Source organism: Aplysia californica, unplaced genomic scaffold, assembly GCF_000002075.1.
Source record: "Aplysia californica isolate F4 #8 unplaced genomic scaffold, AplCal3.0 scaffold00657, whole genome shotgun sequence".
In the NCBI taxonomy this organism is placed as follows: domain Eukaryota; kingdom Metazoa; phylum Mollusca; class Gastropoda; order Aplysiida; family Aplysiidae; genus Aplysia; species Aplysia californica.
In genome coordinates this window covers 78680-103584 of record NW_004797927.1, presented here as the reverse complement: position 1 = coordinate 103584, position 24905 = coordinate 78680, and the positions used below count along the sequence as shown (strand labels likewise).

At 38.2% G+C, this 24905-nt stretch overlaps 1 protein-coding gene across 2 annotated transcripts; it reads left to right on the top strand.

Moving 5' to 3' along the window:
- Window positions 1-20: 20 nt before the first annotated feature.
- Window positions 21-23094, top strand: LOC101850599 (cilia- and flagella-associated protein 100). Of its 2 annotated transcripts, XM_005108065.3 has the most exons (17): window positions 21-129; window positions 2333-2414; window positions 3552-3638; window positions 4169-4260; window positions 6846-7023; window positions 7482-7549; window positions 8810-8973; window positions 9556-9712; window positions 11428-11624; window positions 12236-12340; window positions 16336-16408; window positions 17218-17369; window positions 18475-18573; window positions 19045-19164; window positions 20198-20294; window positions 21426-21545; window positions 22114-23094. In XM_005108065.3, exons 2-17 carry the CDS (start codon window positions 2342-2344, stop codon window positions 22228-22230), a joined length of 1899 nt encoding a protein of 632 aa, XP_005108122.1. In that variant the 5' UTR covers window positions 21-129; window positions 2333-2341; the 3' UTR covers window positions 22231-23094. The 2 variants fall into 2 exon arrangements, with proteins under 2 accessions (XP_005108122.1, XP_012943356.1); XM_013087902.2 differs by lacking the exon at window positions 12236-12340.
- The last annotated feature ends 1811 nt before the right edge of the window (window positions 23095-24905 follow it).

Genomic DNA, 24905 nt, shown 5'->3' with positions numbered 1-24905 from the left:
TCCCTTTTGTTGCCATGATGATGACCTCAAGCTTGTTGTGTTCAGTACTGTCTACTTCCGGTAAAGTCTTCTTCGATCTCAACTGCATACGCCGATGCAGCTTTGTTTCTGAACTGAATATAGAAGAAGGTATTGTTTGATCCCTTATATGCTTACAGAGACTTAGCAGCCAGATTTACATGTGTCGAACTCTATTACCAAGGTCTTTTTTTATCCTCTTAGCCCAAATTTAACTGACATTAATGCGCAGAAAACAGTCACATAGATTCTAGATCTAGAATCTAGATCTAGATCTAATCTAGATCTAGATCTAGATCTAGATCTAGATCTATACTTACTTGACGAATACTACTACATCTGGAGGTAAAATTGAAGATTAGCCTAGCAGACCACCTGCCGGGAATACTTTTTTTTGTGCACTAGATCAAGATCTAGATCTAGATCTATTATTATTCATTCAGTAGATCTAGATCTACATCATTATACATCTGAGAGCAATCAATTTTACAAGAGGTGGGAGAGGTGACAAGACTGTCGTGCACCTATGACACAAAGTGTGACAAAGCAACAGCTGATAATCACAAACCGGCTTTTTCTATTCCTATTGAATTACATCATATGTCATAGCCATTTTGAATCCCTTTTTGTATTTCTGGCCCTAATATGATTCTGATATTTTATCTTCTTAACAGACATATTTTTATTGAGGCAAAATGAAGAGGGTAGGCGGTTTTGAGGCCAAGGGAAGTTGTTGATTTTTCACTTTTAGGTAGGGATGGGGGGGGGGGGGGGGGGGCTTGCAATAGTTTTAAGGGAGTGTATACAGACCCGGTAACCGGGAACAAAGTCACAAAGTATACAGATCCAGTAGGGGAACTCTTTTGTGATTTCGGAAGGTTTCAGCGCCCACTTGGCTCAGGGTAGACCTAGATCTAAATATAGGTTCTTCTAGAGATTCTAGAAGATCTGTGGCCTAGGTCTAGATTCTAGATCTAGAATACAGACATAAATCATTCATCTAGTTTCAAGGCTAGCCTAGATCTAGATCTAGATCTAGATTCTAGATCTAAATGAAGATTGCGGATGTTTTTTCGATGAATGATCGTTTTTCCTCCATTTTGGAGTTGGAGGAATCACAATTTGAAGAAAAGAGCAATGTCATAATTTCAATCGAGCAGTCACCCTCTCTATTTCTCTGCCCCCCCCCCCCCCTTCTCTCTCTCTCTCTCTCTCTCTCTCTCTCTCTCTCTCTCTCTCTCTCTCTCTCTCTCTCTCTCTGTGTATCGCTCACATTCTCTTTTTCTTTGTTTGTCTCTGTCTTTCTTTCTCCCCACCTAGACTCTAGATTCTATTTCCCACTCTCTCTCGTTCCCTCCTGCCAACTGGGGCATGTCATACATTTTGCTAGCACTTCCCCCTGCTCTCTCTCTCTTTCTCTCTCCTTCTCTCTCTTTCTCTCTCTCTCTCTCTCTCTCTCTCTCTCTCTCGCTCTCTCTCTCTCTCTCTCTCTCTCTCTCTCTCTCTCTCTCTCTCTCTCTCTGTCTCTCTCTCTCTCTCTCTCTCTCTCACACACACACTCACATCCACTCTCACACACACACACACCCCCACACACAACCGGGTCTGGGCGCTGAAACTTTCCGCAATCACAAAAGAATTCCCCTTCCGGGTCTGTATACTTCGGGACTTTGTTCCCGGTTACCGGGTCTGTATACACTTCGTAGTTTTAAAGTAAATATATGCATAGGGCCATTTATTATTCTAAGGGACATATCATAAAAAACCTGCTGCTGATACCATTTTAGCAGCTACTTATTTTTGCTACCATTAATAAAGGGTAGAAAAAGGAGAATAATTTTCTTTTGACTTTGTCTAGGCCTATTGTTTGTTATTAAGATATATTAGATACAATTAGTTACTTAATATGTATCAAACTTTTACTTTAAAACTGGGAAACAAATTTGCACACTCCTTGAGCCTGTGTGTAATTGTATCCTACGTTTGCATTTCCTGCAATCGCCATATATGTCAAATAATTATAGCTCTTGGATACTAACTGTATATATTCTCTTTACATTGATTGGAATGTACAAGCCTTAAAGGTTCATGCTTATTGGTCCTCTGTTTAATTTGATTGTGAACCTTACACGGGTTATATAAGATCTATGACTTTCCACAAGATATATATGATTAAGTGGTGTTGCTTGTAGTGCTGCTGTTCCAAGTAGTTTTTTAAATATATCTCAAAGTAGTCTTATTTTCATTTTTTGTATTTTGATGGATTTTTACACTTTTTTTCGCTACCTCTCTTTCCATATATCTACCTGACAAGATTTCCATCATGGCTGACACATCTCAGCCCCAGTCACACGTTGCTACGCCAGAAGCCTCAGATCTGTCAGGGAAGAAATCACGTAAGTTGCTAAAGTATGTTGCGTTATTTGGTGTAAAAAAAATAAACATTTAATTATTTTCTACAGTACTGATTTTATTTGAAAGTTAGGTTATCAATTGAAACCTTTTGGTCAGTCGATTTCATTCATATTCACTTTGCTTCTTTTATTGTCAGTATTCATTAATATACAAGAAAAAGTACTTAAAGGAGGAAGGGGGGGGGGGGGGCGCTACACCTGAAGGCTATCTCACTTATAAGTAGACCAAATTTTACCAAATTTCGCACATATAACTAGCATGGTAAGGAGTTTTAAAATCCGCAATCAAATTTGAAAAAAAAATTATTTTCCATTGATACGGCCATATTGGGTTTTGTTGACATGTATTACTTATCTTTCATGGAAATTGATTGTTTTTTTGCATGCATGTTAGCAAACATTAAATCTGAAAATTGTCTGTTGTTTTTTTCCAAAACGAATCAGAAAATTTGTAATGAATTTTTTCCTGAGGTAGATCTAGTATCCAAGTATTCAAGTTTGCAAAAAATCTGTAAAAATCCACACTCCGGACACCACCCAAAAAAATCTATTCCATATTATATCAAAAATTCAATTGACAAATTTTTAGAATTACATCTTCTCTTCATTCTGTGAAAATTGGATGAAAAATGGTTGAGTTTTTCAAAAAACCACAGAGAAAAATTGCGTTTCGAGAAAACGACCAATAAAGGAAAATAAAATATTGACTTTATGAGGAAATGGTGGTGACAAGTATGCCCGGTATGGGAAAAAATAAGGCTTTTAGGGGTTTTTATGCCATGAAATAGTTGAAGGAGAGGCAGAGGAAGCTAAAAATGCCTACTACACAAATTCCACAAGTTTGAGCCGAATTGGGACTTTGGGGGTGTAGCCCCGCCCCCCACTTAATTTGTTCTGTAATTAAAAAGGTGCATTATGCCTAGCTCAACTTTGTATTGATTTTAACATTAATGGTGTTGCAATTTGTTCTTATTTCAGTCTCTAAGTATAATGTAAAATCGATTTTAATATTCACTGTGTTGCAAATCTGGTATTTTTCTTAGTTCAGTCACATGGTATAATGTAAAACAAAAGTTGTGACTCTCTGTTTGATTTTCATAATGTATATGTTCTGTGAAGGTCAAGAAAATGCATCACGCCAGTCTGGTCGGGTGACCTTTCCAAATTCAGCAAAGTCAGGGTCAAGTGCCCATTCTATGAGGACAGGTGAGCAGTATAATTTTGTGACTGGAGCCCTTGAAAGTTTTAACAAGGCCATGAATTTTCAGTTTTTCTTCTTCCCCCCCCCCCCCCCCTGCCTTCTAATGGGCCGAGCTCCCAGGCAGGGTCTTTTCAAATTGCACTGGCAATATATTTTTTTCATTTCATGACTTGCATAGTCAGTAGTCTGTATGTTGTAAAATTGTTACATCCCAATCAACACAATTTAGTTCTAAAAAGAAGTGGGTTGCTTCAACCCTGCCCTCCGAGGCCTATAACCTTGGCTATTTAGGATACTGCATTCAAGCATAAAGATGGGGCTAAAATTCCTCCTCCTTGTATGGGAATTGAACTTATGTTCTTTGTGCATTTAACATAGAGCTTAAGCATTACAATTTAGGTGTCAGTTGTAGGCGCTACTTATTTTATATTTAAGAGAAATTCTTACATCTTGAGAAGTATTTGGTAGTTGTTTTTTTTTCACTACTTTGATTGTCTTTCACGAACTTTCATTTCTCTTTTTTTTGTTTTGACAGATGAAATTGTCCCGAAAGGAAACCCATTCAAAATGCCTCCAGACAGTGATATATTTCTTCTCAGAGACAAAGAGAGGCAACGGAAGAAGCAAGTGAGTGCACAGTGGCAGTTACAGAAAACGTGGCAAGGGCCCTATTGTCCTGTCCTCCTAAACAAGCTGATCATTTGATCTCTTGTTGCCTGTAATGATAATGCCACCTTTGTACTGACCAGACATTTCAATCTTTTGCTTTGACAATTTAGACAAAGAAACGGAAAATTGATGAACAAAGTAGGTTTTCTTTTTACTGCTTTTCTGTAGGCGTAGTTTGAGTTGTCCAAGATAGCTGAGTATGCACTTGTAGGCTTTAGCCATCTCAGTAATATCTTCATAGCCTTCAGCCATTGAATGCTATTGTTGATCCTCTGGATAATCATTTCTGTCTGTGTGGAGTTTGTTTGTTTCTTATTCTCAATATTTTCCTTATATCGTACACGGCGTCACTTTTCGCCCGATTCTGTTACTTTTAGTTCGCGTGACTCAGCAGCCCACCGGAGCTCCCCGGCTCGGGGTCACGGGGTTTATGAGCCCTGAAGCGACTTTGCCGGTGTTGGTCAGGAAGTTCGCATTTTTGACTACGTTTAAAACGATATAACTTCTTCCCCATCCCACATAGCAAACCATTACGCGGATGTACTAAAAGCTCAATGTCTTGAGATTTATTCTGCGTTAGAATGGTTAGTTTCTGTGCCTTAGTTTTTGTTCTAGACAAGTGTTTGTAGAGTATCCAATTTGTCCTATTTTAGTTACAAACTTATGAATAAATGATTGTTAATTTAAAAAAGGCTCGACAGATCTCTCCAAAATCTGTGTTAAACTGACTACGAATATCATGTCTTTTACCATGAGAAATCTTAAATCTGCGCGAGTAGTAATAGTCAAGTTGTAAGAGAAGAAAGATGCACATCTGCATTTTTTAACTAAAGACGATCAGCGTTAGCTCTTATTTTACTATTAAACAAGAGAAAGTTACTCTGCGTTTGTTCATGAATCATGCTGTGTCTGTGGCAGCCTGCATACAACTAAAAAGATATAATATAAGCGATTTAAAAAACCACAAAACCGTGTAAATACATGGGTAGAGATAAACTTCTTGTATGGAATAAAAATAATGACAGCTAAAACATTCATTTTTAGTTTTTGTGTAGGAAATATGCGCGGACACAATTATGAATGTTAAGAAATCAGTCACATTGTCAGTTATTGCAAATGGTCATAGAAACGAAAAAAAAAAGCTGGAAGAGTCTGGTGCTGATTCAGTATCCCTGGAAAGCTAGAAATTATTCTTTTAACCCAATCCCTATTATTCAGTCAACTTACAAAACCTAGACGTAGCGTTTTAAGAAAAGTAAGGAATTTCTGGAGTGTAACAGATACTGTTCGTGTATTAGATCTACGTTGAAGATGTATTCTAGCACTAAAATCGATTTGTACTTTTCATAGAGAAACTTCATGGTAACTTTTATAAACTTTCGAGAAAATATGCGAATATTCACGATTATATTAGACACATAAAGTTTTATTTGGAGGAATTACTTCATAGCGAATTGTGTGCCCGATGGATAAAATTGTAAAATTACAGCCTTCTATTATAAGCGCAGATACCATCTTTTTTGAGTATCTGCACCAATGTTATGTCATTCATGTTCCAAAAGTTCGACAGATTTTGACGATGCGTTTTTTTTTATATTGATTTTTTTTCATTCACGCTAGTCCAAAAAAAATTACAATTTAGCAATGCCGACTCCAGCGGGTCTAACGAAATAACCAGACAAGTTACAACGTCTGTTCTTTTTTGAGTCTCAAGAGCAGAAATGCGTGCTTTGGGTGCACTAAATGAGAATTACCATAAATACAAGGATACACCTTAAATTGTACGTTGAAAAGTACCAAAAATTAGGTCGGCCCAGACAGAGCGGCGACAGGGAGCTGACCCCCGTGACCCCGACGTGATAAGGCGCCCGGCGGGGAACCCCCCGCTGCAACTAAAATTCCACTGCCGGTGCGCCGTGCGTACCTCTTTTAACAAATTTCCCCAGAACCTTCTGCTGTTTCATAATTCAAATGTATTTGGTTGTCTCCAAGTTCTTACAAAAATTGGGCAACATGAAAGTAATTTCTCAATTTCTGTTGTTCCCTGGAATGTGTAATGCTTGAAAGATTTTCCAATGTTTGCAACAGAAAATTGCTTATGGGTTTAAAAAAAATGTTTTTCATTGTGATACTGTCATCTTTTGCAAGAAAAGTATTTAACTCTGTTTGACCCCACTTTCTTGAGGGAACAAACAAATTTGGTACTTATTGTTGTCTTGCAGCACTGACGATATTCTTTTCTGTTGTTGTTGCCAATCTATGGATTGTAGGGGTTGGCCTACACCTTAAGCTCTGTAATATTCAGTTGAACTTGTCTAAGATGGTCAACTATTGTCGAAGAAAAAGTTGCTGTCTTTGACAGGCTGACGTCTTACTCAGTGTCATAATAATGTAAAAAATGCAAGGGGGAAATGGGAAATGGCCATTTGTGCAGGTGATTGTCTTATATAGTTGACCACTAGAGCAGGTTTGACTATAATCACAAGACTGCTCTGCTAAGATAGAGTATGTTTCATGAATGACATTTTTCCTCCTATCCACAGGAGCGACTGAGACAGAGAAACTTGAAAGTTCATGAGAAAACAACGTATGCATCCAGGGTCAACTTTCGCACAGCAGCAATGATCCACCCAGCCGAATCTGAATCTGAGGAGGAGGAGGATACCGATAAAGCAGTTGCTGTGAAAGACGATCCTCAATTTACCATCGCTGTGACTAGAGGTAGCCAGTTGATCAGATTATTGTAGGTGAAATAATGTACTGGTCGATACGTTGACATTTTCAACTTAATCAGCATGAAGTGGAATAAGATTGGGTGATATTCTAGTGTGTGTTTGAATGTACTATGATATGTGGCTAAACTCTTATTTGTTTGTGTGGGAAAGTTGCTTTCTTTCATTGTAAATATTCTATGCCCCCCATACAAACCATATTGATTATTTTGAAGTTAAGTTGCTTCTGTCGTTTTTGTATATATGATATATTTTAATTGAGAGATTGAAAAAAGCCTGATTTCTCGTTAAGGATTTTTATTAGCATTTGTTTTTCATGAATGGGCCGAAAGAAGCAAACCAGGTATGCTTAGCTTTTGAGAGTGACTCATATATATATGTATGTATACTGCATCAAGTTAAAATAAAATTTTGTTGCATTCATACAGCATTTTCTCATCTCTACAGACCGGCATGTTGAGAAAGAATCGCTAGCAGAATATATTGCAAAGAAAAGGGAAATGTTTTTAGTTCAGGTAAGTATCTTAACTCTCAATGATTTTAGGACTTTCTGCATTTTGTAAAATGTCATTGGGTGATGGAATGTCATTTCAAGTTTAATTTTATATCCAAAACATATTTCATACTACAAATTCCTGCTACACTTTTCAGATACAATTTGGAAATGTAAATCTCTGGTTCTATCAAGTTCAAACAGTCACCACTCTAGTGGGCATTTCTATCAGCAGTAGGTGACCAAAATTGCTTACTTGAAATCTTTGAGGGTTAAACTATTTGTACTTTGATGATGTGCCGCAGCAGATGCTTGAGGTATTGTGTGGAATTAATTTATGCATTGAGGCAGCATGTTGAAATCAGGCGCTCGTCAAAATAATGAAAGTGAAGAAACTGGCATTTTTCTGCAGGTTTGGGAATTGTTATCAAAGTTTTGTTTTTTGTCTCAACACTTTTCATGCCTATTAAAGAACACATTTCTGTGTGGATTTTACCAACGTTGATTAAATGCATAAAAGACGTAAATTTTCAGTTTCCATGGGCTCTCAAGCTAAGGAAGTAAATAAACTTGGACTGCCATTTTCTCGTTAATTTTACCTTTGAAACTAGGTGACCCCCTTCTCCTTCAATCGGCAATATCTCAACCTGTATCCAAGATAAATGGATTATTTTTTCTTCGAAAGCAAGGCAAATAGACATGCATTAAGATGATACCTATAACTCTATATGCCCCAAAATTGACGAGCGCCTGATTCCACTGTGTCGTGACACATACGTGTTATATAATTGATAATGGATTAAATTTGTATAGTGCAAATTTCTGTTCAACCGCAAGCTTTATTATTCCTGCAGATCTGATAACATTCTGAGACGATCTCAACTTCCTGGGAAGCAGACAGTGCAAATTGCCATTTTACAGGCGCTAAAACACTAACATACTGGAAAGATCTTTTGCTGTCTATGCCTGGGTTTGCATTTACACCAGGGTGAAGTGAGGAAAATACATGTAAAGTGCCTTTCTGGAGGACACAATATTGGTCTGAGCTGAGCCTCAAACCCCTGAACCCGCAACCTGATAACTATGAGTCTGGTAGCCTTATACCCACAAGAAGTACTGTTGCCAATCTTGCTTTGAGTGTGAAGATTTAGTCCCTGAATGCTTTCGGAGATTGTTTAGGAGTATACCCCATGCCGTACCATACAATCAATTACTTTGACGTATATTAGGCATGGGTACAGTCAACAGGCGATATCAAGACTGTTTTTGTCATCACTCACAGTATTCTCTCGGAGTGAAGCGGGATGAGATGAGAAAACTGGAAGAGATAGCACAGGCAGAAGAGAAGAAGCTGGAGCTGGCAGAGCAATACCTGGAGGAGGATGCAGCCATGTTTGATGAGTTCTTGAAAGAAAATGACAAAAACTCAGTGGAAGCTATTAAAATGTAAGTAAAGTCCAACCTGCTCAAATGACCACCTGTACAAGACAATCACCAGTAAAAAAAAAGGCCACTTCCCGTTTTACCCACCCCGCATTTTTTTTTTTTACATTATACTGACCCTGTGTAAGATGTCCACCTACATTGTCTAAGACAGCCACTTTTCTCCTCAATAGTGGATAGCCGTCTCAGACAAGTTCGATACTGTATTTGTGTGGTCTCTCAATGCTGACATCATCTTCCTCAAAGTCACCAGAAAAGTCTTTGAAATGGATCGACCTTTATTGCCCAAGTTTGGTTTTCTCTATCTGAGATAATTGCAGCTTCTTTCTTATGATTATAATGTTGAAATCTCTTGTTTTTTCAAATGTCAATTTACTGAAAGAATGAACTGAAGAAAAAACATTTTGAAAAAAATGAAAAGACACATTGGTTCTGGGATTTTACTTTTAGATTGTTTTTCTGTCTTTTTCAAGATTTTTATCTCCAGATGAACCAAATTTTTCATTTGAAAATTGTAAAAAGAACAGAAGAAACTCTAGATATTCAAATTCAAAGATAACTTTTTGCGTCTGTTTGTCTGTGCAGTGCGGAGGCGGAAGCGAAGCAGAAGATGGAGAAGATCAACGAGATCAAGAGAATCAACGCACAGATGATGGGCATCAAGTCGGAGATCTCCAAGTACGAGGACACACTCAAGGAGTATCAGTTGTACCGGGGATTCCTCGAGTCTCTCATTCCACAGGTATGTTGACTCATTGTCAATCTTTGGCCAGCTATTGAAATGAACTAAGTCCAAAAATTCAAATTTTATTTTAATTGCTGTTTCTTAATCTGTGCTATTGGTTGCATATGGTCAAGAATCATTTTTATTGAAATAAAAATTCTGAATGTTGGTAAAAGCAAAAAGAAAACATAATGTAGGCACAATATTGTTAAGAGAATGAGACAATTTTTTTCTCTCTCTTATAAAATTTTGCATTCTTGGCCTAGTACATTTGAACAGGTTGTCAACAAAATGTTTTAACCCCCCCTCCTCTCCCCCGTTGAAACAATTTGTTTATTTAGGAGGTGGGCTGCCTGTCAAGGCCACCCAGGGCTGAGAAAGATACAGTATCCCAGCTAAAGGGTGGAGAACTTGATGAAACAGAATTTCTCACACATCACGTCTTTTGCACGTTATAACAAAGCCATCAACCAGAGAGAGAGAGAGAGAGAGAGGGAGAGGGAAGGAGGGAGAGGGAAGGAGGGAGAGGGAGAGGGTGTGAGAGAGATAGAGAGAGAGAGAGAGAGAGAGAGAGAGAGAGAGAGAGAGAGAGAGAGAGAGAGAGAGAGAGAGAGTTAGTTATGGGTAGACAAAAACTTTTGGAGAGATTAATTCTTTTCCTACCAGGCCAAAATCCACCACTGGCCCAAGGCCTGACCTATTTTTACATCCCAACCTGCCAAAGGAAAATGTCAAAACATCCGACTAAACACACACAAACCATATCTTATGGCCCATCAAACTGAAGGTTAAAAAATAATCTATTAGATGGCGATACAATATTGAAGATTTATTCCAATTATATTACTTTGGGGTTTCTAAAAGTGATTATGCAATATCAAAGATGTCATATGAAATCAACAATTTTCCAGCATTGAAAGGTCATAACTAAAAAAGTGCAACAACAGCATCATTCAAACTTCCCAGGTAGGTTGCCTCAAGTAATGCAAAGAAATGCTGAAAGTTATGTATTTGTACCTAATATAGAAGTGAAAGTATGAGACATATACTGAAGTCAGGGGAGCGCTTTTTTTCCTCATATTTATGTTTCAAATGGGACAAAAAAAGCACTGAAATGTCTAAAAATCGTCTGTCAGTGCAATATTTTCTTTCGTATCTGCTAACAGGAAGCCTATTCTATTATTTTGAAATCGTGGATCGGCTGAGAATTTTGTATCTTTTCATTACTGGATTGGAATAGATAGCGAGCCACTCGAGCCGTATTTTGCGGCTCTCGGTTGTGGGAGGCCAAGTCCGCGAGCCGCAAAATGCGGCTTGTGGTAGGGAAAGTGTTAAGAAGAAGAAGGGTGAGAGGCAGGATGGGGTGCTGGTGTCTTGACAGATTGGGTAACTTTAGAAAGTCAGTGTCAGATTCGCTTTGGATATATGAGTACGTACCCACACACTCACACACATGTATGCACACTCTCTCTCACACACACACACACACACACACACACACACACACACACACACACACACACTCACGCATATGCACGCACATTCACAGAACATACACATACACACAGACACCCACACACACCACACACACACGCACATAACTCACAGAGGTGTATCGTGTGGTAGACAAAAAAAAAGTTTTTTCCATGGGCTAACAGCGCCTGGAGAGAATGGATGATGATTTGACCCAGTTGTAGTCACAATGTCTTACAGTTTTACCCATTACAATTCAGGAAGTTCAAGAAGAAAGACAGAAAGCTCTTGAAAAACGAAGGGAAGAAAAATCACAGACTAAAGAGACTGCGGCACCGACTTCCAAGTCAGGTTCAAGGTCCGATGCATCAGAGAAGGGTAGCATAAACAGCGGCAGACGACCAACGAAGAAAACGGGAGGTAAAGGAGAGAAAGGGACAACATCACCCAGCAAAAGGTACAGTACAATTTTTGTTTGTTTATTGTTTCGCCAATTTCAAGACAGCTTCGCCTTTGCATGTAATGAAGTTGGAAGTAAAGGATTTTTTATTAACTGATATAATATGTAAGTTTTGTCAAATTGCCTGCTTGCTCTGTCTGCAGAAATACCCTTTAACAATTACTAACTCGGAGTAATGTAATTTTGTTTTTATTTTTAACTACTGCTGTGATATTTGCACGTCTGAACACATTTGTGGAATTTAATTTTCTGATTTTGCGTGTACTAACACAATCACTCATCTTTTAAAATATTTCGCTCTGTGTTTCATACAAGGCCTATTTTTTTTCCTTTTTTCCTTTTGATTTTTGCGAGATCTGCACCCAATAACTGTTGTTGTATACAGCAACTTCCTTTGGTTTTACTTCTGTACTATAAACCCTTTTAAGCAATCAACTAATATCGCCCAGGTTGACAAGCACAAGGTAGATGGATTGATGCACCTTCTGACTGAATCACAATTTGGAAACTGCTGCTGAATCTATAAGATAAGAAGTTCCTCATGACTGAGTCTGTTTTCATCTGGCAACTTTGTCGGTAGAATGTCAGAAATGAATTTCCTATTTCAGCCCCAGCTCACAGAGTGAGAAGACTATAGACGCAAAAATGGATGATTTATTTATTGAGCTGAATACGCTGAGCTCCACTCAACAAGCCATGGCTATGGACGAGATGTGAATATATGGTTATGTTGCTTTCTGCTTGCTTGGGTTCTTTGAACACTTTAGTGACCAGCCTTAGTTGTCCCAGGCAGACTGGGGGGATGACCACCATCACAGCTTGTGTTTGTAGGAAGAGGAAAAACATCTGTCGTTGAACTTCAAATGGTTGGAGCTCTAAGAAGCATTTGACTTGTAAACTGTTGCATAATTACTGTATATGTGTTGTTTTTTGTGTTTTTTTCGATTGACTTGAATTCTTGATTTTCACAATTTTTGGAGAAATTTGCGAACTCAAGTCAATCTCTAAATACTAAAATTGGTGCCACTGCTTTGGAACATAATATGACTCTCGGTTACTCAAATTATGATTTCAAAATGTACACGAAAAACTAAATAACGAAAAAAAAGGGAGTTCAGTTATTCACTTCCCTATAGCAAATGTTTGGAAAGCATAGTTTGGACTTAGAGAAAACTGGACAGGTTTGTATCTATAAAGACATGCTTGAGTGTGGGTACTCTCCTTGTTAGATTTGAGGGGAATGAGTGGAATGGGGTATCTAGTACTGTTTTTGATGGTCACTAAGGTGTTTATTGTTTTGTTTTATTTAGTTTGGAAGGTTGTTTTTGGACAGATTTTAAGATATATAACTCTTTAATTAAATGTTTTTTGGAACATTTACTAAACAGTTGCAACAGCACCTGAATGCAACAGCAGCTCTCCATTGTAAAAGTTAAAACAGTAGCAACGAAACAACAATATAAACAAATTGTTGTAACGTTCAAGTGATTGTGAACAGCAGTGAATATTTCTGTTGCGAAACAAATTTGTTCTTCAGCTAAACAAGAGCAAATTTTGCTGCAGATACAAACAGATTGAACAAAGTCAAGGGCTAGAAACTCCCGCTTTCTGCGATCAATTACTTCCCTGTCTTGCCTTGTCTGCTTGTTTTTCTAATCACACTGATGTTACATCTTTAGTAGTTGCTCTAAATGATTCTCTATTCTCTTCTTTCCTTTTCTTAGTGTTGCTGTTGTTCTTTCTATAAATTTCTCTTCTTTCCCAACCATATCTGTCACCGATGTTTCATTTTAATCTGTTGTTGCTACATTGCTGTTGATTATTGCTTAATTTGGATTTTTTATTATTTTTTGCTTCGTCTTCTGTTCTTCTTAAGGTCACATTCAACAAAATAAATCTTCTGAAATTTGTGGATTAAGAGAAATTTTGAATGTCAAAGGTAGTTAAATGCACCCTCTTTGTAAATGATCTACGCAAAAATATCTTAATCATATAATTCCATTTTTAAAAGTTGAAAAGCAAGACCCCTCCTCATGGATGCCCTTCAGCTATGTACGTCTAGAATGTGGCACTGACCAGCTGTTCAAACTTGTTATCTCCCAATTCTTTATTTAAAGGAAGATGAAGGATTTTATTCCCCCATCAACACAATTTAGACTATATAGGAGACAGGCTCCAACCCTGCCCGTCAGGACCAACCCAGACTGAGAGGGATACAACACCCCAGCCAAACGACTGGGATGCTTGATAATTTACCTTCTCGGTAATCAAACTCAGACCTTCTGCGTGTCTCGGCAAAGTGCCTATCACTACATCAAAGACGCTGGTCAATTCTTGACACCCATTAAGAATCAAACCTTAGTTTACCTGGCCAGTTATGTTCCTGCGAGTCCTGATGCTGTTTCCTCTCTTTTTTTCTACCCTCTTAAACAAACTAATCCATCTTTTCTCAAGAGAATATTTTGAAGTTCGTAACCATGAACAGTGAGAGGCATGGTAATGAACAACAATGAAAGAAAAAGTAAACAAAGAACAATTGAATAAATTATAAACAGAGAACTATGAGAGAAACAATAAACAAAGAACATTCTGAGAAATTGTCAACATAGAACAATGCGATAAATGGAAAAGATAAAACATTCAAAGAAATAGTACAAAAAAACTTTGAGAGGAATGGTAAAGAAGAGACAATAAGAGAAATGGTCAACAAAGAACTTTGACAGAAATAGTAAACAAAAAAAAACAATGAGAGAAATGGTCAACAAAGAACTTTGACAGAAATAGTAAACAAAAAAACCAATGAGAGAAACGGTAAATCCCCAAAAAGCAAAGGAAGAACTGGTAAACAAAGGACGACAAGAGAAACAGTGAACAAGAAACAATGAGAGAAACGGTAAACACAGAATGTTAATAGAAATGGTAAACAAAAGGAAATTTGAGAGAAATAGTAAATGAAGATCATAAAAAGAAATGTATGGCTAACAACACACTGCCGGGACCTCACACGCTCTGGGAGCCCAGAGACTCTTTTTAAAATTTTTTTATAGTAGAGGGTTTTACGGCGCAACTGCATAAGGTCATATGAGCGCCAAGGGGTGGGTGTCAACAGAGAAGTCTTTACAGGGAATCAGACTTAGACTGCTCACCTCTCTAGCTTCAACAGCACAACGTCTGCTTCGACTATCAAGGCACCTTAAAATACCAGGTCGCAAGAGAGTGACAAACATACAAAAGAAGTAGAGGAAAATTACAATAGTAAGGATCAGGAAAGAAAAAGCAGCAGTTCCCTGTTGTAGATCAGGCACAGTTATGAGCGTGACATGAGTTAGCCCATTTACAATTCTACTATGCTTGAACGAGAAATGTCCCCCCTTTGGGAATGGCCTAAAGACACTACAGTCAGTGGCCCTGCCCCGGGGGATGCCAGAGACTCTTAAATGTATCTATTTCTATTTGTGATGTGGGTTAAAATAAATTTTTTTTATAGCAGTTTTCTCTTCCCTTTGCCACTGCAACATGCTGTGATTTGCTTGTTCTGCTGCATGCCAAGGGCTGTGTTCTTCATATTTGTTGACGTTATAATGTGGTGCTCAAATTTAAAATGTTTGCTTGAACATTGCTTTTATGCTAAGTTCCAATGCCCTGACCACTGCCATGGTATTAGGATTTTTTTCTTACAGCTGTTGGCTTTTAGTCTCTGGTCTGGGGTTGTTTTTTTTTTTGGGGGGGGAATATTGCCTCTTTTTTAAAAAGCTTTTTTAAAAAAAATATTTGCTAGCATTCTAGCCTGTTTGTGTTCTTTAAAGGCGAAGTTATACTGTCTGTTAGGAATACTGGGAATGACAGATTTTATGCCAGAGGGTTTCCACACACACACACATACACACACTTACACACATAGACACACACACGCACACTCACACACACACACGCGCACACACACACACACACAGATATATATATACACAATACACACATATATATTATGCACCTACTTGCAGCCAAAATTACTGTACTCCGGATGTGAAAGTTGTGATTCTACAGAATTTTCATGGAGACTTCTTCCTTTTAAACAAGCACCGGATCTGAAACAGTTATTCGTGATGTGTATCTGTGAATCTTTTGACTTCTATATTCCCAGTGAGATCAAAATATTCAATTCTTCTCAAGGGCTTTAAATGTCAAGACAAATTTCCAAAGATCTTCATTTGTCTCTTCGAAAATGTATTTTTTTTAAAAACAGGAGATGCATTACATATTTTTTTTTTACAGACACACATAAAATAAGAAAAACCAGCAGCCGAACTTGTCACTGAAAAAAAAAGTTGGATTTTTCATTTTCAAGTTTGTTGATGTTTACAAACAATGATGTCCATAAAAATGTGATCTATATATGATCTTTTTCAGCAGGATGTAAAAACGTTAAAAGGCCTTTTTTGCTTTATTTAGCTGTTCTGTTGGGTTGTCTATCATTGTTATTTGATTTATGCAGAGAAAGGAATCCCTACCCTATTCAGATGTACTTTTTACCTAATTCAGATATGTACGTTTTGCTTGTTGTTTGAAATATATCCATTAAATCTTTAGATCTGAATAGTGAACCCCCATCCCTTCTTCTTTCTTACAAAATATTTTAGGAGAATTGTTCATAAGGATGCTAGCACTTCTAATGCAACTCATAGGCTACTTTTTTCTCTCTATCTTCCAGCAAAACGAAGCAAGAGGACAGCGAAACAGGAGAGCCTAAGCCAGAGCTCCTTGACATGGAGGACAGTGATGAGGTACTGTGGTTTGGGGGGGAGGCAGGGGGTAGGGGGCACCTCTTTTGCTGTATAATTCAAGAGTATGCTGTTATTTTGGGAGAGAGAGAGAGAGAGAGAGAGAGAGAGAGAGAGAGAGAGAGAGAGAGAGAGAGAGAGAGAGAGAGAGAGAGAACCGATTATGAGGGAGCAAAAATCAGGTAATATTCATTTATTCATTTATCCATTCTACCTACACCTTAGACCACGCTTGTAATTCTTGTAATAGAAGCAACAAACCCCCCCCTAACCCCCCCCCCCCGCCCCCCACCCCAACCAAAAAACAAGTACAGTTGAACTTACTCGTCTACAATAACCATTGTACAAATGACAGCTCCCCACTTTCCTCCTTATGTTAAAAAAAATAAATTTGACAGTGACACTGTCCTGGACTTCCAGTTGTCAAAGACAGCCGCTTTTCTTCTCCACAATGGGTGAATTAATCAATGTATGGTTGGGAAAGTTCCTCTTTATGTGGTTGAACTGGTTTTCTTGTGACTGTGAAATGTTTTATCTTGTGTGAATGTAGTGTTACGTTCAGTGATCATGTCGTGATTGATGTTTAGGTGCTCAGAGCTTATACTTGCATGGGATAGAGCGCTATATGAATGCAATCTAATATTTGAATCTATTATTATTATTATTATTATTATTATTATTATCTGTCTCTAGGAGCTGGACTATTATTAATCTTCTTCTTGTTCTTCTCCTCCTCCTCCTCCTCCTCCTCCTCTAATAATAATAATAATAATTATTATTATTTTATCATTATCATTATTATCCGTCTCCAGGAACTGGACCTGTTCTTCACCGACCCACAACAGCTGCTGGACATTTTCGCGGAGCTGGAGGAGCAGAACTTGTCGCTGATCCAGAACAGCCAGGAGACGGAGGAGGCTTTAGAGGAGATGAAGCACACCATCAAACAGACCAAAGTCAAGATGTGAGTCTTTCGGGAGACTTCTGGTGCCTGAGCTTTGTCTTTGTTGTATTGTAACTGTTTTGTGTACCCTGATTTACCCTGTGTCTAATGTGCCACTTTTGTGACAGCAAAGTTAAAAGTTATTAATGTCAAAATGTTAAGAATATTTAACCCCAGGGTTGTATTCTTCACATTTTAGAATACTTCTAGTACGACGATCTCTTGGAAACTTTCAGTATTTCTAAAAAATCATTTTCACAGACTGCTATGCTATGTGTACGGATTGGATTCACTAGTAAATTTCCTCTTTGAAAGTGGTGGCACAAAGTTCCCTACGTCGTATGGATATGATAGCAAAACACAACCTATGGATAGGGTTAAAATATAGCTGTTTTTCTGCTCATCGACACAATGTAGACAAAGTCGAGGGTAAAATTTATAATTAATTAAAAAATACATACCTTACGAAATGCTGCCTTGATAGTTAGTGGTCTTATTCGTGCTCATGTTCTTAATGCCATGTGCATATTGCTGTTGACTGTGCTGTGATAGTATGAATGACTGCTTATGTGTTTACATTATTCTAAAGAGCAAATCAATGCATGTTAATTCACTTGTATTTTGTGTTGAGATGAAGATATTGTGTGGGTCGTTGGCGGGTGCTCTGGTGTGGTTTTTTCCGTCATTCCTATCAAACACCTATCGTCTTTATCTTCCCTCCTTCTTCTTTGCGTTTGTTACTTCCTTGTAATACCTGTAATCTTCGGCACTTATATGACCTTATTACGTTGCAAGTGCCTAAAAATTCTTATGAAAAAAAAGAAGGTATTGTAAAGTGTCTAGAGTTGTATTGTAGGACAGTGGGAAGTATAGAAAGTTTCTGCATGAATTATTGTGTAGGAAATGGACTTCAACCATGCCTGTCACGGCCCGGGACACAGCATCCCAGCTGAAAGGCAGAGATACTTGATTAAAATGTTCCTTACTCAGGAATTGAACCCAGGTCTCCTGCGTGTGATGAAGTGCCTGACTGTTACACGACAGACACTTGTGCAGAACTGTAATTACTGCTGACAATGATGATGCTGGATGAATTATTCTTTCTTTCTTTCTTTTATGCTTACAGGGAGAAGGAAACGAAGACGCTGAAAGAACAGATAGACAAACTACAGTCTCAGATACAGAGTGAGGAGGCAAAGGCAGCAGATCTAAAAATAAAAGCCAAGTGAGTACGGTATCTTTGTTTTCATGTAAAAATGTATTGCAAATCTTTGACCAGATTCTGAAAGTTGTGTCAAATAATCACCAGCAACAGTGTAATGGTTGTCAAATATACAAATTTCTGCTCATAGAAGATTATTGTTAATTTTATTTTTTTTCTTTCACACGAGCCAGATTTCCTTTTTACAACTTCTCGTTTTAAATGAAAGTTCCAACCATACAAAACTTTTGACACATTCCGCCACCCCCTTCCAAAGCTGTTTTTGTGTTTTAAAAAAAATTAAATCTTTTTAACTTTTAAAGGATGGAAAAGTGTTTTTGGGGGTTTGAGAGAACAAAAGCATGAAGGATGTTCTCTATGACAAGCAGAGTTTGAAGGCAGGGATAGAATTTTGAACTGCTTGCAGCTGTTGCTTTTCTTATGATATAAGTCGATGAGATAACATTCTGCTGTGCTGCTTTTTTCTTCTTCAAGGATGTTCAACTACGGAGAGTTCAAGGCAGATGATGATCAAGAGCAGCATTTATCAGAACTTAACAAGAAGGTGGAAGACGTCTACCGAAATTGTATAGGTGACAATGAAGCAAATATCAGGTGAGTAAGATAAAACAAACTGTGGAGGTTTGAATGTGTAATGTAAGTCCTCTTGTCTCTCTAGTCAAAGTACCTCATTGTTAAAGTCCAGGTTTTCTGATGAAGTGATTAGTGATTGGAATTTTATTTTTAAAAAATAGATCTTCTGTTTTCATCTGTCAATCATCCTCTTTACAGAACTTTTAGCTTTTTTTTTAACAGGAAAGGTTGCATCGTTGAAAGGTTTAGGAGTATCTACAATTATAATTAATTAAAAAGCTTGAGTTTGTGATGCAGAGAGGTAGCATCACTGAAAAGATGCAAGTTTCTCCCCCATCTTCAAAGTCACATGGTGGATGAATTAACCCGTGGTAGTTTTTGAAGAAGATCTCTTTTGTTATTAAAGTCTTAAATAACTCAAATATTGTTATCCTTATCTCAGAAGGGCTTACTTATTCTCTCCCTGTTCTGTACCATAAGGTGCACCAGGCAGAGAGAGGTTGACACCATGCTTGTCTGTCCCTGGCCACTTCTTCTTGCTTTGATACACCCAGGCCGTGGGTGATTGCTTCATCCCCGATCTGACACCTATAACTGCCAGTTGGCCTATCTGTTCTTCTTTCTCCATTTCATCTCCATACCATGTCTGATAGGACACTCTTGTCTGTCATTTTCAAAACATGTCTCAAATACCTCCATGTTCTATTTTTAATGAAAGAATAGTTTACATCATCAGGAAAAAAAGGATCAATATTTTATAGCTGTTGGAAGTTGTTATGGTATGATGAGTCTGTTGCCATCAAAGTTTGTAAGTGGATGGTTGGCGGGTGCTCTGGTGTGGTTCGCTCTTTCTTTCCTATCAAACAAATGTCGTCTTTATCTTTCCTCCTTTTTTTTGTCCCCTTTGTATGTTACTCTCTATAAACACCTCTTATATTTGGCACAGATTTCATCTATTTATATTGAAAGTGTCATGAAAATCATTCTAAAACTAAAGTAAAATAGTTGTTACATTTTAAAGAAATTAAATTATGTTGCTTCTTTCTGTTGACAGCACACTACAGATGCTGACCAACATTGAGAACAGGTTAGAAGAATTGTTTGAGATGATTGAAACTATGCCACAGGACAAGGTGGAGGCCGCAGAAAAGGTGACAGCGTTGTTGTTGTTGTTGTCATTGTTGTTGTCTTTGTTGTTGTTGCTGTTGTTGTTGTTGTTGTTGTTATTGTTTATTGTCTTTGTTGTTGTTGTTGTTGTTGTTCTTTATTGTCTTTGTTGTTGCTGTTGTCTTGATGTTGTTGTTGTTGTTGTTGTTGTTATTGTTTTGTTTTTGTTGTTATTTTTGCTACTCTTTATGTCATGAGTCCAGTGGCTCATAAATATTCTCCCTTTAGTGCAGTTCAGTGTTGTGGTATGTTCAGCTTTGCTACTGCAATGGACGATACAATTTTTCTGATGCTGTATGTGGTTGTCATAGCACCTCTTCTTTCTTTCTTTTTCATGGATGGTTGGAGGGCACCATTGGCAGGTCCTACTTCTTTGCTTTCCTTCTGTTGTTTCTGCCTGTCTATTTGACCTTTACCCTGCAATAAAGGACTCTTGTTATGTTGGTGTGCTTTTTTTCACTCAAACCCAAATGTGCGGGGTGGTTGGCGGGTGCTCTGGTGTGGTTTGCTCCTTCTTTCCTATCAAACATCTATCGTCCTTATCTATCCTCCTTCTTTTTTGTGTTTGTTACTCTCTCGTAACACCTCTAATCTTTGGCACTTATATGACGTTATTGTGTTGCAAGTGCCGTAAAACTCTTACTAAAACTAAAAAACTCAAATGTCTTGTAGGCGGTTTCCGGATGTTCTGAAGAGGTTTACCTCCTTCTTTCCTATCAAACATCTATTGTCCATATCTGTCCTTCTTTAATTTGTATGATACTGTCTAGAAACACCTAATTAAAGTCTGGCGCTCATATGACCTATTTGTGTTGCTTATGCCATAGAACTCTTACTTATGCAGTCAATACTGCTCTAACGGGCACCTGTCCAAGATAATCACTTGTACAAAAAACACTTCTTACTCCCCCCCCCCCCCCCTGTCTTACTTTTTCCCAGCACTTAATGGCTGCTATTGGTTCGATGTGCTCTCTTTACTCAAACAAATGAACAAATGACACCGTCTAAGATGTCCCCTGTCTGAGACTACTACTTTTCTCCTTAACAATGGGAAGCCTTCTTGGACAATTTTGACAGCACAAAATCAAACTCTTTCTTTTTCATTCCTTTTCCAGGCCAAAGACAAGGAGAGGAGGTTGAAGATGAGGGAGGAGAAGATGGAGCAGCTGAGGATTCACCAGGAGGAGCGGGTGAGGCGAGCACTGGAGAGAGCAAAGGCAGAGCCCAAGAAACAGGTGAGGAAATCTCTTCTCTGTCCATCTCACTGAGGCCAGGAGGCTGTCATTTAATGATTGGTAGGATTATGCAAGTAAAGAAAAGAAGAGCTGAGCTAATTTTTTGAAAATCAGAGAGGAAAATGATAAATTACTCTTTTGTATGGTAGAACATACGCACACAAAAACACCCACACAAATAGACTGGCACGCAAATGTGTGTACATGCACACACACACACACCCACACACACATGCACACACACACACACACACCCACCCTCAAACACACACGCACTCATACACACAGAAGCTACCACTGACACCTTCGCGCATTCTATCAAAAATACACATTCTTTGACACTCACACTTATACGCTTAATCACACAAACACACATGTTAAAATATGAGCACAAGCATGCCCTTGAAAGTAGAGATAGAGAGAGAGAGGGGGGGGGGGGAAGAAACAAAGAGCTCAGTGGAGAGAGAGCAAGAGTCTTTATAGAATAGTTGCCCTTCGCTGGAGGGTGCCACAGACACCAAACTTTACCCATGGGTCAAATAAAATTTTGTCATAATTTCCCTTTCAGACGGGCAAGAGACTGGTGTTCAGGTCCAAGCCCCCAGAGCTCAAGAAGAAGGAGGATGAGGGAGCAGACCAAGCCAGCAGGGAGGAGGAGGAGCTGCAGTATTATTTCGCCTGGTAACCTACGCCATCGTGCCTACCACCGCCATAGACGTTTGTGTAGCCTCCTACGCCATCACCATTACCGCCGTCTTAGATGCTCGTATTTTCTGGGAGTAGCCTGCGGATGAATAAAAAAGAAATAGATACAGATTATCTCAGCAAGTCCACTTGTTAAACCCAAGGGATTAGATATGGTCTAGAAGGTGGATTACTACAGATTTCTCAACATTGTAAATGTGCTTTGCTACTTAAATATTCGTGAGTTAGCTTGACAAAAATCTTTTGATTATGAGCCGAACTCTAATCGTTTTTTTTTCCTGAACTTTGTCAATAATGATATTTTCACAGAGGATTGAAATGTGGAAGTGTAGTTCTCTTGGTTTAAAAGTTGAGGAAAAGACAGTGAATACTGTACTTACATGATCGGAGAACTGCACTGTAGCTTAGCACATTACCAGTCTTTAGTCACAGTGCAAAGACTTGAACTCATGCCTTGTGGTATTGGTCCATGACATGTTCAAGATTTATCAAAGAACCCGAATCTTTCTCTCGTGTAGTTGGAGCCCACCAAAACACTCACACTTCACATGTCTCTACACAAAGCTTATGTTTTAATTCTTTCCCATTTCCCGAATACTAACCCCACTGGGTCTTCGGATAACAGATGTACAGGAGTGAGATGAACAGCTTTTGTCCTTTGTAAATTTTTACACTTTGATTATACACCTTTCTGTTTACGCTGAAATTTATGAGATCATTTACCTATAAGTTTGAGACTTGTCCAAATTCTGGAAAGTTTCATAGAGGCATGCTGGTTTTTATTCTTCATAAGACTTATACCTAGTAGGTTTACTAAATAAACAGTGTACAATTTTGGTGAAAACTGTCTTTGTTGTTTCTGTCAAAAATTATTTGTCTTTGAAGTGTTTGAAATAAGCGTTTCATTTCTGAAATTAAAGTTGAAACAAATTATCTTTAAGCTTCAAATTTTGATGTTGGTAAGGAAGGTTTTGTCGTACATGAATATATGCAAACATTGCTTAGATAGTGTCCGTGGCACCATCTAACCACCTGCTCTATAACTTTTCAGTTTTTGCAGAGAGATTGACCTAGAATTCTGCTCAGTCGGCTGATCTGGGTTGGTCTATTTTTTGGTTTGTTTTTGGCTATTTTTCCTCTGAGATCAACGAGCCCCATTTTCACAATAGAGCGAGCACAGGTTTTATGGTTTTTAAAATTTTTATATAGGTATTGTTACATTGTCACAATTTAGATCATTTAGTACAGGTGGTGGGCATCGACCGTGCCTGTCAGGGCCTACCCTGGCTGAGAGGGATACAACATCCCAGCAGAAAGGCTCATATACTTTATAAAAATCCTCCCTACTTGGGAAATAAACTCTGGTCGCCTGTGTGCAACAGTGAAGCACCTAATAGCTACACTAAAGATGCCTTTGTGCCCAGGCTTCCGAATTCGACTTTAGCAAATTGTAACAGTATCAGTAAATGTGTTATGCCAACATCAACATAATCTGGTTCATTGGAGCAGAAATCAGGACTGGGCGCGCATTGAGTGATCTATTGCGACCCTAACATGAGGACAATGGCTTTATATCTTTGGAACTTAACCAGATCCGTTAGGATACACAACACCCACGTTGCCTGACAAGTGTGACTGCCAGGATAAAACAGTCCCACCACCTCCCCTTTGTTTTTGGTAAGTGTTTTAAGACGCTCGCAACTGCATAAGGTCAAATGAACGTGCGGAACACATTAAACATTTTCAGTTGATAGGAAATTTTGAATTTTGCCCGTTGTGTGTAACTGCTGTTGCCTCAGAACTATTAATGTCCAAAGTCACTCTTTATTAATGTACACTTAAGAACTATTTTGTCCAAAGTCACTCTTTATTAATGTACACTTAAGAACTATTTTGTCCAAAGTCACTCTTTATTAATGTACTCTTCAGAACTATTTTGTCCGAAGTCACTCTTTATTAATGTACACTTCAGAACTATTTTGTCCAAAGTCACTCTTTATTAATGTACACTTAAGAACTATTTTGTCCAAAGTCACTCTTTATTAATGTACACTTAAGAACTATTTTGTCCAAAGTCACTCTTTATTAATGTACACTTAAGAACTATTTTGTCCAAAGTCACTCTTTATTAATGTACACTTCAGAACTATTTTGTCCAAAGTCACTCTTTATTAATGTACACTTCAGAACTATTTTGTCCAAAGTCACTCTTTATTAATGTACACTTCAGAACTATTTTGTTCAAAGTCACTCTGGGTGGTCGGCGGGTGCTCTGGTGTGGTTCGCTTCTTCTTTCCTATTAAACATCTATCGTCCTTATCTTTCCTCCTTCTTTTTTGTGTTTGTGTACTCTCTTGTAACACCTCTAATCTTCGGCACTTATATGACCTTATTGTGTTGCAAGTGCTGCAAAACACTAACTAAAACAAACAAAGTCACTCTTTATTTAAGTACACTTTGGACAAAATAGTTCAGAGGCGATGACGTATAGGTGTGAACATATGGTTGGGTGCATGTGTGTCTGTGTGTGTACATGTGTCTATGTGAGTGTGCGTGTGTACATGTGTCTATGTGAGTGTGCGTGTGTACATGTGTTCTGACATATAAAACAAAGAAGATATTGTTAAGTCAGAAACAGAGTGACAATAAAAGCAG